The 17,122-nt window shown below is 41.4% G+C and overlaps 1 protein-coding gene across 3 annotated transcripts in view; it reads left to right on the forward strand.

The window, feature by feature from the left end:
* Positions 1-17,122, forward strand: part of SORCS2 (sortilin related VPS10 domain containing receptor 2) — a 1,741,628-nt gene that overhangs the window by 1,501,243 nt on the left and 223,263 nt on the right. For all 3 annotated transcript variants that reach the window (XM_029591638.1, XM_029591649.1, XM_029591657.1), the window contains exon 10: positions 13,382-13,528. In XM_029591638.1, coding sequence (XP_029447498.1) covers positions 13,382-13,528 — 147 coding nt within the window. The remainder of the gene's footprint in view (positions 1-13,381; positions 13,529-17,122) is intronic.

A 17,122-nucleotide genomic window follows, 5' to 3' on the forward strand; every position in this document is an offset into this window, starting at 1 on the left:
TGACTTATGAAGGTTGGAATCTTTGTACTCATAATTAACTAATTAACTATGAGATTAGATTATTTAGTTCATACTTATGTTCTTTTATATATTCATGTTTAACCTTTTTATTTATTTATAATTTGATGGTTTAATAATTCTATATCAGTGACTTTTTTGTTGTTTCTACAGATTGTAATCTTCTTATGTTTTATTGTTATCCTTGTAAACCGTTGTGAAGGCTAGTACCAAACAACGGTATTTAAAAGTCTACAAATAAATAAAATAAATGAAGTGGAGCCAGCGTGTGTGTGTGTATGTGGAGGAGAGGAAGTGGAGCCAGCATGTGTGTGTGTGTGTGTGAGGGAGAGGAGCCAGTGTGTGTGTGTGTATGTGAGAGAGAGAGAGTGAAGTCATCTTGAGTGTGCCTGAGAGAGAGTAAGCCAGTGTGTATATGAGCCTAAGAGAGAGGGAGCCAGTCAGCTTGTGTGTGTTTGTCACTGTGTGTGAGTTTTGAAAGAGTGTTTGTGAGTGGTTCTATGTGGGCATGAGGATGAACGTGTGTTTTTGAGGAAGGAGAAAGTTTGTACACCTCCCTTCCCTTCCCACTACTCCACGTCAATCACAGGTAGACCGGAAGTCAAAAGTTCTTAGGTATGGAGAGGGAGTCATTTTTTTTAATCCTTATTGATTTTAATGAATCTGGTGTTATTTGATGCATATGCTGTTTTGAAATATTGTATTGATGTTTAGGAAATTTGAAAAAATATACACGTTTTTAATTATTGGATGTTATTTTGTTCCTCCACTGTTTTGAAATATTAATTATTTTTATTATGATTGATCCTTTACATTTCTTAATTTTATTGTTTGATGTTTTCTGAGGAATACTGATGCTTTTGTTTTTCCATTGGTGAACTACATATGGCGTCTGATTTGTTGTGGTTTCCAGTTCAGTTTTTGTCTTCTCTTTTCCATTTATACATTTATGCAGACAACAAAATGCATTGGCCCTTAGGAGCCGGAGAACCTCTCTATGCCTCTGTTATCACTAATTGCCAAGTGTTGCTTTGCTTTAATGAAACAGAGAAAATTATCACAGATAAAGATTGCCCATTCTTGATGCAATGCCACCAAGCCTAACTGTTCTCACGCTATACCCTTGCATTTTTGGCTCTAGGGATCCTCTGGGCTTATCCCTTGCTTTCTTCAATTCAGTTACTGTTCTGAGCTCGATTTGGAGGCTGTCATTGCATCTAGCTCTCTTTCTGTGAAGTAATGCTTTCATGGTTATACTTCTATGTGTATCACCTGAGTTCAAGAACTTCCTTTCCACTGAAAATTCTTTGGGGTAGATTTTAAAACATGCGCACGGTTCCCGCCGCGCGCACATGGATGCGGGTATTTTATAACATGTGCGGGTTGGCGCGCATATGTTATAAAATACGGTTCCCGCATGCACATGCATGCCAGATTTTAAAATCCACATGTGCATGTGTGGGCGGATCGGGACTCGCGCGCACACGGTGATGCAAGTGGGGCTTCCTCAGTTCCCTATACCCCTACCTAACCTTTCCCCTCTCCTTCCCGACCCCTAACCCCTTCCTAGCTACTTACTCTTTTTTTGTTAGATTACTTACTGCTCCTTGGGAGCAGAAGTAATCTCCGCGCCTGGTCGGCTGCCGGCACGCGCTTCCCCGGGACAGCGTCGAATGGCGCTGATCCCGGCCCGTCCCTTTTGAGAAACCTGGCACTTTGGCGCGTAACAGGTGTTATGCGCATGGCCGGGCTCTTCCGAAAATGTGTGCAAGGCCCGGCCACACGCGTAAACCCCCCGTTTTTATGCACGCATGCTTCTGAAAATTAGCCCGTTTCTTCTTATGCATTATTTGTACCTTTTGAAATATCTTAATGTCTTTGTTAGATCTCTTTCTTTTTCCCGTAGGGTGTTGATGTTGAGGTCTTTAAATCTTATTTCATAGGGCTTATAGTGCAGAACCTGCATCATTTTGTTAGCCCTTCTCTGGACTTTTTCCTTACCTGCCTGTATGCTTTTTGGAGATGTATGCAATCGAGAGGCCTCTGTACCACAAAATTCTGAGGTATACAAAAACGTAGGCCCAGGTGTAAATGTCTATAGGACAGAAATGAATATCCCTCAGCTTGGCCCACCTATCTTTTTTGCAGCTTGAGAAAAATGTTATAGGTAACAGGGCTCAGGAATATTTCAACATAATGAGAGGCATTTTTATCAATTGTCTTTTGAAAATAAAACGCCTTGGAAGAAAACTCTTTGAAAAAACTTAAATACAGACAATCCTCACTATTCTAAGTTTCTCCCTTCGAGCCAAATCCTAATTCTGGTTGAAATTTGTGCTGCGTGGCTCTGATTTTCCTCACAGTGGTCTGCTTTCATCCTTTTTTTATTTCTCTGTGCTTTTCACCTGTCAGCCCTCATTTTCCTTTTTATTGCTTTGTCCCTCTTGTCTCTTTTGTGCATTTTTTCCCCACTCCTTTTCCTTGACAATAAATCATGTGCCACACAGACTGAAGCCTGCAACAAATGTAAAAAAGATGTGAGAGCCAAATCCAAGGCGGTGTGGTCCTGCATCCAATTTGTCCTCGCTCTGGGATTCTGTGCCAAAGGTGTCAGTGAATTAGAACTGAAAAGATAATAAATGAGTTCAGAAGAGCCACAAGCCTGAAAATGTGCATTTCACAGCACTACTGCTATTAACAATCCAGCTTTGTGCTGTCTGGTGTACTGTGAAGTCACTTTGAGCATGGTGATTTTCTCTTTCAAATATACAGTATTTTCTTTCATTAAAAAATAATGATCAAATAAATCTAAAACAGAAAACTGTTCTACCTCAGAAGGCACTATTTAAAAAAAATAAATTTCCAGTCAATTTCTTTGTACTACAAATACAGTAGCATGCCTTTTAGCTGAAGATCTGTCAACTGAAAACAACCATTTCTGGAAAAAAATTGCAGACCCCCAGCCCCCAGACTCTGATCCATTATCCGAAACAAACTTCTGTTATCCAGAGTTTCTGTGCTATGCAGGCAACATAAGCCAGCCCCTCTGCCTCATCCTCGGGCATTTGCTGCCGGCCCAGCTACAGTAGATCAGCAGTGCTAGTCCTCTCCTGTTCACGGTGTTTCTAACTGTGATGAGCCTGGTTAACCCTAGCATGTTATAAAATCAGGTGTACATTTGTGCGCACAGGGTAGTGCGCACAAATGTACCCCGCGCACGTCGGATTTAAAATCGGCTCCAAAATGCTGTTTCAACATGCTTTGTTTTTGGACTTGGTCATAGAAGCAGTCCTGTGCTTTTTCCCTAATGCCTGCATATCAGTACCCCGGACCGTAAAAGTCAGATCCAGTGTTGAATGTCACCTGAATCCAATTCCTCTTTTACCCCTGCTGTAGAAGCGGAGAGCGATTTTGCGATCACATCAAAATCATAAACTATATATTTATTTATTTATTTTTATATACCGATGTTCGATTTTACATATCACATCGGTTTACATTCCAACAAAAAATGCAGGAAATCAAGCTTTTCCTTTGTCAATACATTGAACAATAATAAACATGGAAATTGTTAACAAGGGAGATAAAAACAAGGGAATGGTTAACACTAAAGGTTGCACGAAAGGGTGCACAAAGGGGAGTGCCCCTTTGTTGCGCCCCTTTGGCGCGTGGTGCCTGCTGGCTTGGCGCCTTTCAACGGTCCGGCTCCGATTGCTATGACGTCGGGGGAGGGGGCGGGTAAACTACTAGAAATCAGGCAATGTGTATTTTATGTGAAGTGCTCAATAAATATACAAAAATAATTCCAAAAGGAAGGAAAGCAGTAATGTTCAATATTCATAAGTAAAGGGAATTCTTTATTAATATATTCAAAAGCTGAAATCCAGATCCTCCAGGGTAGTATTCTCTGAAATGCTCCCTGTTCCATGAATCTCAAGGTGTGGATGAGACGATGGTGCAGAGAAGAGGGATTCAGTTTTGTAAGGAACTGGGGAACCTTTTGGGGAAGGGGGAGTCTTTTCCGAAGGGATGGGCTCCACCTTAACCAGGGTGGAACCAGGCTGCTGGCACTAACCTTTAAAAAGGAGATAGAGCAGCTTTTAAACTAGAACAAAGGGGAAAACCGACAGTCGCTCAGCAGCGCATGGTTTGGAGGGAGGTATCTTCAAAGGATACCAATGAAGCATTAAAGTTAGGGCATCCCAAAAGAGAGGTTCCAATAATAAGAAAAGTAGTCCAAGTGCCTATAATTAAAAACTCATCTGAGCTAAAAGATTCCAATTTATCCCTGTCAACTGAAAAGCAAAAGGTAATTACAAACAAAATACTAACTTTGAAATGTTAAGAACATATGAAATTGCCATGCTGGGTCAGACCAAGGGTCCATCAAGCCCAGCATCCTGTTTCCAACAGAGGCCAAATGTTTATATGCTAATGCCAGAAGTCTAAGAAGTAAGATGGGAGAATTAGAGTATGTAGCAGTGAATGATGACATAGACTTAATTGGCATCTCAGAGACATGGTGGAAAGAGGATAACCAATAGGATAGTACTATACTGAAGTACAAATTATATCGCAATGACAGGTGGTGGCAGGGTGGCGCTTTATGCCCGGCATGGCATAGAGTCCAACAGGATAAAAATCCTGCTTGAGACTAAATGTACAATCAAATCTTTATAGATAGAAATCCCTTGTGTGTTGGGGAAGAAAATAGTGATAGGAGTATGCTACCATCCACCTGGCCAAAACAGTGAGATGGACAGTGAAATGCAAAGAGAAATTAGGGAAGCCATCCAAACTGGTAGTGTAGTAATAATGGGAGATTTCAATTATCACAATCAAACCAAATGGGAAATTATAGATAAATATTAAATTAATAGCTGTACCTGACCACGCGTTGCTGTGGCTCAGTCTGGTTAAATGGAAAAGAAAGAAAAGAGAAAACGCACGTTTTGAATATGTTTAATTTCATAATGCTTGTGGTTATACAATATTTTTTGTTGCTCCATTGTCTGTGCAGATATAGAGATTGTCTGGTTTGCTGACTCTAGAACACGCAACATATAATTGTCCATGTGAGAAGCAATCCGTGTCTAGATGTAAACTGCATAATTCTAGAAATGAAAAAGAATGAAAAAAGAAAAAAACATAAACTATCATCACCAGCAACTCCTGTAACCCTTTAAAATTCTCTAAAGACAAGTTTGGAGGAAAATGAACACAAAAAGTCCAATCAAGGATTCTAACTAAAAGTGCTTCTACCAACAATGGTGTTTGTAGCTTCAAGCATTGTACCTTTAGGCCCTTCTAACATAATATCAGAACCCTGCTGCCTTGCCATAAGGGTCATGAACTACTTCGCTAAATGACTGTCTAATGATATATTGTAACCGAACCTTTGACGCCACCTGTTAGAATGTACTATTGTACACTTTTACCTACATTAACTATGTGCCTACATGTAAACCATTGCGACGGTATTTAACTTAGCAATGGTATAGAAAAGTTTTAAAATAAATAAATAAATACTTCAGGGCAAACATTATTCAATAGGAAAAGATCATGGTCATAGTGCCATGTTTCAGTAATAAAAAATAGATCCAACTTACGTTGGTCAGTAACCTCTAGTATATATTCTTCCTTATTCCATACTGACCTGGAATTAACATATCCCAGCTGTAGTTGGTTCTCTCTCCTTTTAGAGGGACACTTAACTATGGGTTGTATCATCAGTAGCATCCTCTTTTGTCTAGGCTTACTTAAAATATTACAGTTAAAGAAGGCATCATTCTGCCCCCCACCCACTAATTGCAGGTAAAGATAATAAAGCAATGATAGGATCCAGCACCATGAGAAGCTAAAGGAGGACTACTGCAGATTGATAAAAAAAAATATTCCTGTAAGTGATCACTGTCATCACTTACCATACAAGGCTGTAATTTTGGAATGAGCATCGGTTTAAAAAACAAACCCAAAACAGTACTTTTGAATGTGATAATGCAACAGCCTAATTGAAGTTACTGTAGTTGCATCCTTGCATATGGTGTTGCTTTCCTTATTGAGACATCAGAACCAGGCTCCCATTACTGCAACACTGTTGGAATCAATTACATGTACCATATTAGAAATAAAGGTCAACAAACAAAGTGAAACTCATTTTTAGAAAGGGCTCCAGAGGTGATCCAGGGAGCTATAGATAGACCATTGTTTAACTTCCTGTTCCAGGCAAATTGGTGTAGTCTACAAAAAAAATAAAATAAAATCATTAGTCTCATAGGTACATTATGCTATCTGGAGAAGGGGACCACATGGGTTATGTTAAGGGAAGTCATATGTCGCTAAATCTCTTGCAACTTTCTGGGGCTTGGGTTAGGCATGTTGTGAGGTACAGTCCTCAGCTCTGACATTAGGGCTCTTCATGGCTCAGGACCAAAGGGTGTCTGAGTATGAACAGCATTATGATTGGGGGAAGGTAACCTTCCAGTCCTCATGGGCAACAGTCTGCTTGAATTTTTGGGATATCTAATGAATATGCATGAGAGAAATTTGCATGTACATCTCTTCAGTCTGTCTCATGCATATTCATTAGGGTTGACCTGTAAACCCAAGTGGATTGGACTGGAAGTTGCCTTCCCCTGATGATGATATGCAGAGAGAGGGTGCCAGAGTCACCATTATAGCCTCTGCAAAGTTTACAGCAGCCTCTGATATTTATGTTATTTTATATGCATACGGTATTGGGCAAAACATATTAAAGCCCAAAAAGTAACAATAATTAGCAGCAGAGGTTATATTTTTCCATAGGAAATAGGTAAATCTAATAGCGTATGGACCAATCATAGGTCTTTCTTGGAATAGTATAAGTCTTAGTTATACCCATATGATAATCTGACTTTCAGAATCAAATGTCTGAGAATATGCATTAACTTGAACAGAAGACACCACTATTATGTTTGTTACCTTTGCTGGGTAATGGAGGGTAACGTTTGTGCATAGGAAACAAAATATCAAATTGTCTTACCAAGAAAAATTATAGTTTGAAATCATGTCTTACGGGGTAGCTTATCCAAGGGCAATCTACGTACTATGGAGTCCAATATTCAGGTTCCTTTTGAAGAGATGTCTAGATTTATATATTCCTAATTTTAAATTGCAGTAGGTCAGTATCATTTATTTAAAAGATTTATATTTCATTTATACAGATCAGCCACCAGCATCCTATCCTGTACATCATCTTCTGTTGTCAAACAATAATTAATTTTTGTAAACTTATGATTGATATGGGGCTTAATAGCTAGGTGCTTACTTGACTATATAATGAACAGTAGCATCTAATTTTGAAAGGATCCATTTTCAAAATAAGTGGATCACTTTCTAAGCTGCAGTAAATGCATTACTGCAGGTATAATGTGCACAATTACTAATTCTGTGCATTATCCAACCCCTCAAAACCCCGTGCAACATGGGTATTAAAATGAGCAGATTTGCTTGTAAATGCATGCAAATGCATTCAAATTTACCGATTAACAGTTAAATGGTATACAAGTCAAATAAAGCAGATTGCCTTAAAATTCACAAGCCGCATTATTGATGAACGTTAGCTACATCTCGACAGGTACACTTAACGTTCCCTGGGAGCATTGGGATACTAAAAGCCTAGACACCAAACCCTCTGGAGTGTTAAAATCAGTGGCGGTAAATGAGACCTCCTCATCCACTCCCTCCCCCTGCAGGTTCCAAAGTGGCAAAACTTTCAAATTAAAAAAAAAAAGTGGCCTGATGTTAGCCTTTCTTTGGTAGTCCAAAAACTCAAAACCTCATGCCCCAGTTCCCTCTCTTCTCCCGTTACCCTGGACCCCTTACTTTTATTCCTTGGTGGTCCAATGGAGTTAGCTGGAGCACACCCTAGTCCTCTAAGTACATCAACATCCTTTTGGAATGGTGCCAACCAGCTTCAAGTGCCCCTTTGCTCCTGTCACATGATGGGGCAATGAGGTGCCTGAGGTCCACTGACCTATGTTATGTGTCTGGAAGGACTGTGGTCTTCTGCCTCTGAAAAGAGTTCTGATGGATTGAGCTCTGACAGTGATTATTTTGCATGCCATGGACAGCAAGCAGAGGTAATGTCAATGCTAACTTGATCTTAAAACTTCATATTTTCTCAGGCATTGACTCAGCCTGAGGATGAATCCATAAAACGTATAGAGTGGATATTCCTGTTACACTTTCTAGCAGCCATGATCTGGGTGTGCTAATTCTTGGGGAAAGTAATTGAGATCAGCAGCTTCAGACCATAAACTGCATCATAGCACTTTCTCTCCTGTCACCTCCACCTACTGCAGTTGTTCTTCAACTTAGTTTTCTGCTGGTCTTGAGTAGTAAAGGACAACAGAAGCAGATTCCATGAAGACTCCTAGGGTCAAAAGAAAAAAAAGTGATGATGCAGCATTTTCAAGAACATGGCAGTTGAACTGATTTGATCCCCTGTCAAACCATTGGTTGTAAACATAGAAACATGTCAACAGAAAAAGAGAATACAGCCTGTCTAGTCTGCTCATCCACACCCAACTATACAGCTTTGCAATCTCTACCACTCCCTCAGAGATCCTTTGTGTTTATCCCATGCTTTCTTGAATTCAGATACTGTCCTTGTCTCCACCACCTCCATGGAGAGATTGTTCCATGCATCTACTTCCTGCTCTCTCCAAATAAATATTTCCTTAGATTATTTCTGAATCTATCCCCATTTATCTCATCCCATGACCTTTCATTCTAGAACCCCATTCTGATAAAGAGACCCACCTCCTGTGCATGGAAACATTCAAGGTATTTAAATGTCTCTACCATATCTCCACTACCCTGGCTTTCCTCTAAGGTATATCTAATCCCCTTCCAGTCAGGGCATGAGCAGAGGTTCACATGGGGAAAACACAGTTTTTTCAAGGCCCTTAGGGATTTTATTCATTCTTGGGGGGTCCTCTGCACTCCAGTCACTCTCTTCATCATCATAAGAAAACAAAATAAATTTTCAGCCCCAGTACTGTTGTCTAAAATAAAGTCTTTACTCAAAACTTGTGGCAAACAGTACACTTGGAGTAGTACACCAATGCTGTAAATGAGTCCAAAAAATGCAGAACATCAAATCACAATCTCTTCCCTCTTTCTTCCAACCAGTTAGCCCTTCACAGAAGGAGCCTTTCTCCTCCCTCCCCCCCTCCCCCAAAACCTATAGGGAAGCTGTTTCTCATTTCCTCCATAATACCTGTCTTGCCCCTCACTGCTTGGAATCATGGGCTGATGACATTGGGGTCAGTCTTTGATTCTGTTGACCTTCCCAGGCTATGCTTTTCCACACAGGAACCTCCCAGTAAACCGGTTCACCAACTCTGGCAATCTCTTTTCTCCTCTCAGACTCCCCAGAACTCCCATTCTGAAACTCCTCTCCTGCTCTCCAACCTCTCAGGACCCTGTCAAGGAGAAACAGTCCTTATTGATCCCCCTCTGTGGGAAACGGCTTTAGAACTATTAGGACTACAGAGCTTGGAATCTAATCCTGCTCACACTTCCCCCTACTCACATGGGAGCAGGGTTTTTATATCACTCTTTCCCTCCCCCCCCCCCACCATGAGTAGTGGTATTCCTCCTTAGGACACTGATACTAACCTGATATCAACAATATACATAGTAACATAGTAATGACGGCAAAAAAAGATCAAAATGGTCCATCTAGTCTGCCCAGCAAGCTTCCCAAGGTAGTCACTGCTGCTCCATGCAGGTTACCCCCATGTTTCTCTTAAGGGTAGTAACTGCCAGTCTGTGCCGGTTAAGCTTTTTTATTTATTCCCATCCTCTAGCCTTTTAGGGATCCACGGTGTTTATCCCATGCCCCTTTGAAATCCTTCACAGTTTTAGTCTTCACCACTTCCTCCAGAAGGGCATTCCAGGCATCCACCACTCTCTCAGTGAAGAAATATTTCCTGACATTGGTTCTAAGTCTTCCTCCCTGGAGTTTCAAATCGTGACCCCTAGTTCTACTAAATTGTTTCCAATGGAAAAGGTTTGTTGACAACCATGGATCATTAAAACCTTTCAAGTATCTGAAGGTCTATATCATAAGACCCCTGCTCCTCCTCTCCTCCAGGGTATACCTATTCAGGTTCTTCAACCTCACACACAATGTTAAACACCCCTCATTTTCATAAACTCCTCTCTTTTGACTAAATTTTTAAAATTTGCATATGCATCTTGTGATGCGTTTTTTTATCTCGGGTGTTATGGTGTTATCATGGGCCCTTATGTGATTTGATGAATGACCCTGAAAGCCAGATATATATGCAATGTTTGACTAAGTTAGGTGGATAACTCAGCCCCTCCCCTGAATGCCCCTGGAATGCCCTTTTTTTACTGGCTATAATTTAGCCGGCTAAAGGGCTGATTATTTCTATTATGCCAATTAGCAAATACGTTTTGAGTTATCTCTGTAAATGGCTTTTGAATATGGACCTCAAGAAGTATATGGTCTATCATTTATGTACTGATATGGTCCACCAAAGCTATTTAGCCAGAGAATTATTTATGTTTGCATTTAAAAATTGCTATGTTTTACTCATTTCAAATAATACTGCAGCATGCAGAAAACAGCCTTAGCAAACAAAGCCCATAATAGAATGCTTGTCAGTAATTGCTGGGATGTTTTTATTTGCCTCCTTTACATTCATAACGGTCATTTCTGGCTGTCAGGATTTATAGTAGACAGCAACAGTTTCATAGATTTTTTTAAAGTATGATTTTCCCTGTTGAATTGAATTTTTAGGAAACGCCTTGAGCAGACTTTGGTTTACTCCTCGGTTTTTATGTTGAGTAATCTTGCTGTGAAATAACCAGTGCATTAATCATAAGCACAGAAGCTGCAAAGAAGACTCAGAAAACAGAGCAAGGGGAATCATGTTGGAGAGAAACACTAATGATTCTGTATTATAATAAAAACAATACGATTTGACTTCATACAGGGTCCGATGTCCTATCCCATAATATTTTCCATGAGTTAGAGGTCCGATCGAGAAAAATGTTGCTACAAATGCTAATGACCTCCGAGCTTATTAGCATGCCTTGTAAAATCGTGCAAAACAAGTTTTATGCCTTGCCACAGCCAGGAGCTTTGTGCATTCCCAGCCCAAAGGGCACAACGGCTTGGGGGCTCGAGACCACCAGTAGATCAGAAATTCCTTGGTGATCCCAGTGGACCCCTCCCCAATTCCCTGAGCTCCTTGCAGGCCATAAATGTTAAAGAAAAAAAAGAAACCTTTTAGGCCTACCGCCTTCAAGCCCCACCCACCCCCATGTCCCCCAAAATCATTTGGGGTACTCCCACCCCTTCCTGATCCCCAAAACTTCTCCTGTTGAAGGGGTGCTCTTCTGGGGGCAGAAGGGATCCCATCTCGCTCCTTTCCCCACTTGCACCAGGTTTAATAATTGGTACTGATGAACCCCCATGAGCCTTATGGCTTCAAATGGTATTTTACATAGATTTTGGAAAGACACAGGGTCATGGCACGAAGGGGGCAAGGATTTCAAAACGTTTTTCTTTATCATTTACCCTGAGGGGGTTGGGATGCTTGGGTCCACTGGGACCATCAGGCAACTTCTGAAACACCGGAGGAAGGGAACACGGGCTGCAAGGCCCCTTTTACGGCATGCATCACTGCACACAAAACATCATTCCCCTGACGGGCACCTCAAAGATATATATATATATATATATATATATATATTTTTTTTTTTTTTGTGACTGTGGGCCTGCAAAGTATTTTGTGAGTTCCTGATATACTCAGTACTTAGCTGCTTTGCATGAATTTCCATCACAGCAGCTCATTATTGGATGATTTACATTACATAGCAGATGATGCACAAAGGTTTTCTACTGCTATTTTCACTTTCCCAAATAATTTATGCAAAAGGTCGTTTCATGTGAAAAATAGTGCAAAATGCTGAAATTCTGGCAGCTCTGGGCATTTTGCAAAAATCATTGCATCTTAGTACATCGTCCAGACAGTATCTTTGTGGGCTATATAAGGGTACAGGAGACTCAGGGGTAAGACTTCTGATGATAAAAGTTTGGGCAGATGATGACATTGATATACTCAAGGCCAGATCTTAAAATCTACGCGCTGGCGTAGATTTGTTTGCGCAACCCGGCACAAACAAATCTACGCCCAATTTTATAACATGCACTCTGGGCATTTTATAAAATCCAGGCTTGGTGCACGCAAGGGGGTGCACACATGTGAACATTGCACGCGCCAAGCCCGAGGGGAACCCCGATGGCTTTACTCGTTCCCTCCGGAACTTTTTTCCGGCCCCCCCCCCACCTTCCCCTCCCTTCCCCTATCTAACCCACCACCCATCCCTAACTAAATCCCCCCACCTTTGCTCCAAAAGTTACGCCTGCCCAAGGCAGGCGTAACTTGTGCGCGCCGGCCAGCTGCCGGCGCGCGCTGTGCCGGAGCACTCGACCCTGCCCCCAGACCGCCCCTAAACCGCTGCCACGCCCCCAGCCAAGCCCCGGACTGCCCCTTTTTGTGAGCCCCGGGACATACGCGCGTCCCGGGTCTTGTGCTCGCCACCGAGCCTATGCAAAATAGGCTCAGCGCGCGCAGGGGCCGATTTTCTCGGGTTACACGCATATGCTACGCACGTAGCCTTTGAAAATCTGCCCCTTAGGGTCCATGGGGGAGGGAAGGTGATTTGCACTACAGACGTGACCTTTCCTGGCATAGAAGTGGTAGTGAGGAATTTAGTTTTGAAGAAGACTTCTTTTCTAGCCCTTGGACAGTGAGAAAACCTGATTTCTCCGAGTAGGTCATCTAGAATAGGGAGATAAAGTGGGAGAAAAAGAGAAAAAAAATCTTTTCCTCCAAAAGAATATTTTTCATGCAGATTTACATTATAGCACTTTACAATCGCATATACCATACATAGACGCCATCAATCCACATAGCCTAGTGGTTAGAGCAGCAGGTTGGGAACGAAGGAAGCCTTAGGAAAGTCATTTTAACCTCTATTGCTTTGGTGCAAAACTTAGATTATGAGACTTCTGGGGACAGGGAAATGCCTACAGTACTGGAATATTATCTGCTTTGAAGTGGCTGAAAGACAGAATATGAATTAAAAAAAAAAAAGTAAACAGCAGTGCATACCAGGATAAAACAAGTTCTGTTACAGCAATGTCTACTTAACCTTTCTATAGTACTACTAGACATAGCAAGGTGTAAGAACTAAGCCTTGAGACAGAATCTGAAAAGAAACATTACATGAAGCAAAGAACAATAGCATGTTATTCATTCTCATGACTTCTGTGTGACAGGTCAAAGGAGTGAAAGGGGTGTTTTTGGCCAATCAAAAAATTGAAGGAAAAGTGACTACTCTTATCACCTACAACAAAGGTCGCGATTGGGACTATCTGACTCCACCTAGCATGGACATGAATGGCAGACCAACCAACTGCAAACCTGTAAGTGCTTGTATTAATATTAATGTTATTACAATGTTGAGTTGAATAGGACAATTATTTCTCAAGAAAAGAGATAACTGAATAAGACTAATAAAAAGAACCCTTTGTTCTCTCGCTATAGAAAACCATATAAGTTCATATAATAAGGAGACTAAATCTTTACACAGGAAGTCTTGCTAGAGGGAAAAAGTGACAACTAAAACTATGAGAGAGAAAACAATATGCATGACAAAAGGCTACTTAGAGAGAGGACAGATTGCAGCAGAGAGCATTATTTCTGGTGGTACATTAATTGTGTAATCATCCAGTGCTTATTGGTTAAGCACTTAAAGCTGTTAAAAAAATACATTAACATAAATCTATTTTACATTTCTATATGGGTTCAAAACACCCAAATTATTTTAGAATGTGACTAGAAGAAAAGAACAAAACTGAACTATTACAAAAGAAAATAGTCTGTAGATGTTTGTTTAAAATTGTATTATTTTTGCAGCCTGAAAAGAAATATTAGGGGGTGAGCAGAAGAATGAGCTACCATAGACATTACATTAACACCTTTCATGCCGACCACAGACCAATCTACAAAGACCAATTTCTATAAATACATACCGGTAGCTACCTTTTATTCAGCTCTTGGAGTCTTCAGTGATGAATATGTTTATTCCTGCCTGAAGATGACTTAATTCTGGGTCAGAGGTCTGCCGCATTCAGCTTCCATTACTTATTGAGGACAAAACGGATACTGTACAAATTTTTTTTTAGGGAAAAATAGGAAAGCCACTTAGACAAATTACCTTGTTTTAGTCCAATGTTTTCCAGCCCTTTCTCTCCTGGAGGCATACCTAACAGGTCTGGTTTTCAAGATATCCATAATGAATATGCATGCAATAGATTTGTGTACATCAGAGACCCAGTGCATGAAAATCTATCTCATGAATATTTATTCTGGCAGTCCTGAAAACCCAATGAGCTAGGTGTTGCCTACAAAAGAGTGTTGGGGAACACTGTTTTAGTCTAGTGGGCAATACTCCTTTTCCTTATTTTAAAGACTAAGTTTTACACACAAACCCCACTTTTTAAGGGAAATTGCTGTTGTCCCATAGCTTACCATTTAAAAAACATTTTAGCCTAATCCTAATCCCTATACAACATTTTAGCCTAATCCTAATCCCTATACAACATTGACACCATTTCTCATATCCTATTCTAAACCTCTGTTTTCCCCTTGCAGTTATAAATCTATGCCCTTTCTTTCACTTGTTTTGTCACAATTCACATACTCATATTTGGTATTCTTTCTGCACGATTGCAAACCTTTGTACACATATCTAAGCTGTGGTGTCAACCAGAAAACCCTGCATAAAAGCCAAAAAGACCCTTCTAACACATAGGGCTAGATTTTAAAAGCCCTGCGCGCGTAAATCCTGCCGGATTTAGACGTGCAGGACACTCGCGCGCTCGCGCGCCTATTTTGCATAGGCCGCCAGTGCGCGCAAAGTCCCGGGATGCACGTAAGTCCCGGGGCTTCATAAAAGGGGCGTGTCCATGGCGTGTCTGCAGTCCGGGTGCGTGTCCGGGGTTAGGGGCAGTCCGGGGCGGGTCTGGGGGCGTGGTGATGGTTCGGGGGCGGGCCGGAAGGGCGGTCCCGAGTCCCCCAGCACTGCAGCCTGTGCCGGGGATGCCGAGGCAGCGCGCGCAAATTACGCCTGCTTCGAGCAGGCATAACTTGCACAACAAAGATGGGGGGAAGATTTAGGTAGGGCTGGGGGGTGAGTTAGGTAGGGGAAGGGAGGGGAAGGTGGGGGATGCAGAAGGAAAGTTCCCTCCGAGGCCGCTCCGATTTCGGAGCGCCCTCGGAGGGAACGAAGGCAGGCTGCGCGGCTCGGCGCAAGCAGGCTGCCAATTTTGCGCAGCCTTGATCATGCCGACCCCGGATTTTATAAGATACACGCAGCTACGCGCGTATCTTATAAAATCCGGCGTACTTTTGTATGCGCCGGTTGAGCGAACAAAAGTACGCGCGCGCGTACTTTTTTAAGATCTACCCCATATGGTATTAGGACTATTGTAACACCTGTTGGGTGTGAGCTTGGTCTTCAGAAAGCCATGAGCAAAGTAAATTACAATTACAATATAATAAACCTCCAATTCCAAAAAAACACTAACCGTCAGCACTCTAATGGTTATAACCCTATAAAAGGTGACCAAGCAAACATTACACTAGGCCCTAAATCACCAATATACCTCCTAATAGGAAAACAGAACAAACCAAGCTTCTATGGATTCCTGCAAAGAAATGACACATTAGTAAAATATTTAACCTCAATTACATGTGCAGAACACAGACAGACCCTCACCAAATACAGAATAAAGGACCACAAATTAGAATCAGCAATATGCAGACAAAAACTGAAATGGAAACCCCAAGAAGCCAGATTCTGTGTGTTAGAATGGAAAAACAGAGCCACCATCCCTCATAAAACAAATAAAAATCAAGAAACATAAAGCATCAATTGTAATAGTAAAATCATACTAATAAAAGAATATTTTAAAACTACTGACAAATAAAATAACTTCTATTAATTGAAGTCATTTACATTTAAAATTTCCAAGCACCAATAAAATATTTCAAAACAGTACTCATATCAAATAACACCCTCCTTCTCTTCTGCCACCGGATGGGATGGGCTCCCCCGGCAGCCTCAAGCCTCCTTTTCTTCCTGGATGGAATGGGATCCCCTGCCCAAGGGCGCCCCCTATAGCCTGGTGCCTTGGGGCTTTTGCCCCCCTGGCATCCCCCTTACTATGCCACTGGGAGAACCCAAGATATGCATTACTAATATGCTGACCAGCCACATTGACAAGTATGAATCACCCATACTGAAAACTCATAAAAACTAGATAGCACTTTTACATTTAGAGGGAAATTCTGAAAAACAGTTTTTGCGAGTAACACATTTTTTATCTGTGTAAAAAGCCCCTGCTTTTCTAACATGCGCCCATCCTCCACTCCGTCACGCTTGATACAGCCGGCAAATGACCTGCTGCATTAAAAAGGAGGTTCTAGGGGACATTGTGTGTCCCTCGCACCTCCTCGGCATCGGGTGCCCAGGAGAAGTGGCTGTGCATGGGTTAGGAAAACTGACGCTCACTTTCACGAGTGTCAGTTTTCCTAATGTGTGCACAGCCACGGGTTGGGAAAATAGACGCTTGTTAATTGAGCATCTATTTTCCTAACCTGACCACCGGCAACACATTTTTTTTAACATTTTTCTTTTTGTTACTCCTTTTTTCAGTTCCTCCGACTTAATATCGCCATGATATTAAGTCAGAGGAACTACAAAAAAGCAGTATTTTGAATTTCTGCTTTTCTGTTAACTTTTGGGGCTCCTCAAGACTTAACGCCAGCTCTGGGACTGGTGTTTTTTTTGTGAGAGTAAAAATGTGTGCGCCGGGAGAACATTTATTTTTTACATAAGGGGGAATAGCTAACAGCTTATCAACTTGGCATTTACATGTGATGAGTGCTGTTAGCTAAGCACTGGGTTTGGACGTGCGTTTTGGATGCACTAATCCCCTTATGGGTAAATTTTC

This window comes from Rhinatrema bivittatum, chromosome 1 (genome assembly GCF_901001135.1).
Source record: "Rhinatrema bivittatum chromosome 1, aRhiBiv1.1, whole genome shotgun sequence".
NCBI lineage: Eukaryota > Metazoa > Chordata > Amphibia > Gymnophiona > Rhinatrematidae > Rhinatrema > Rhinatrema bivittatum.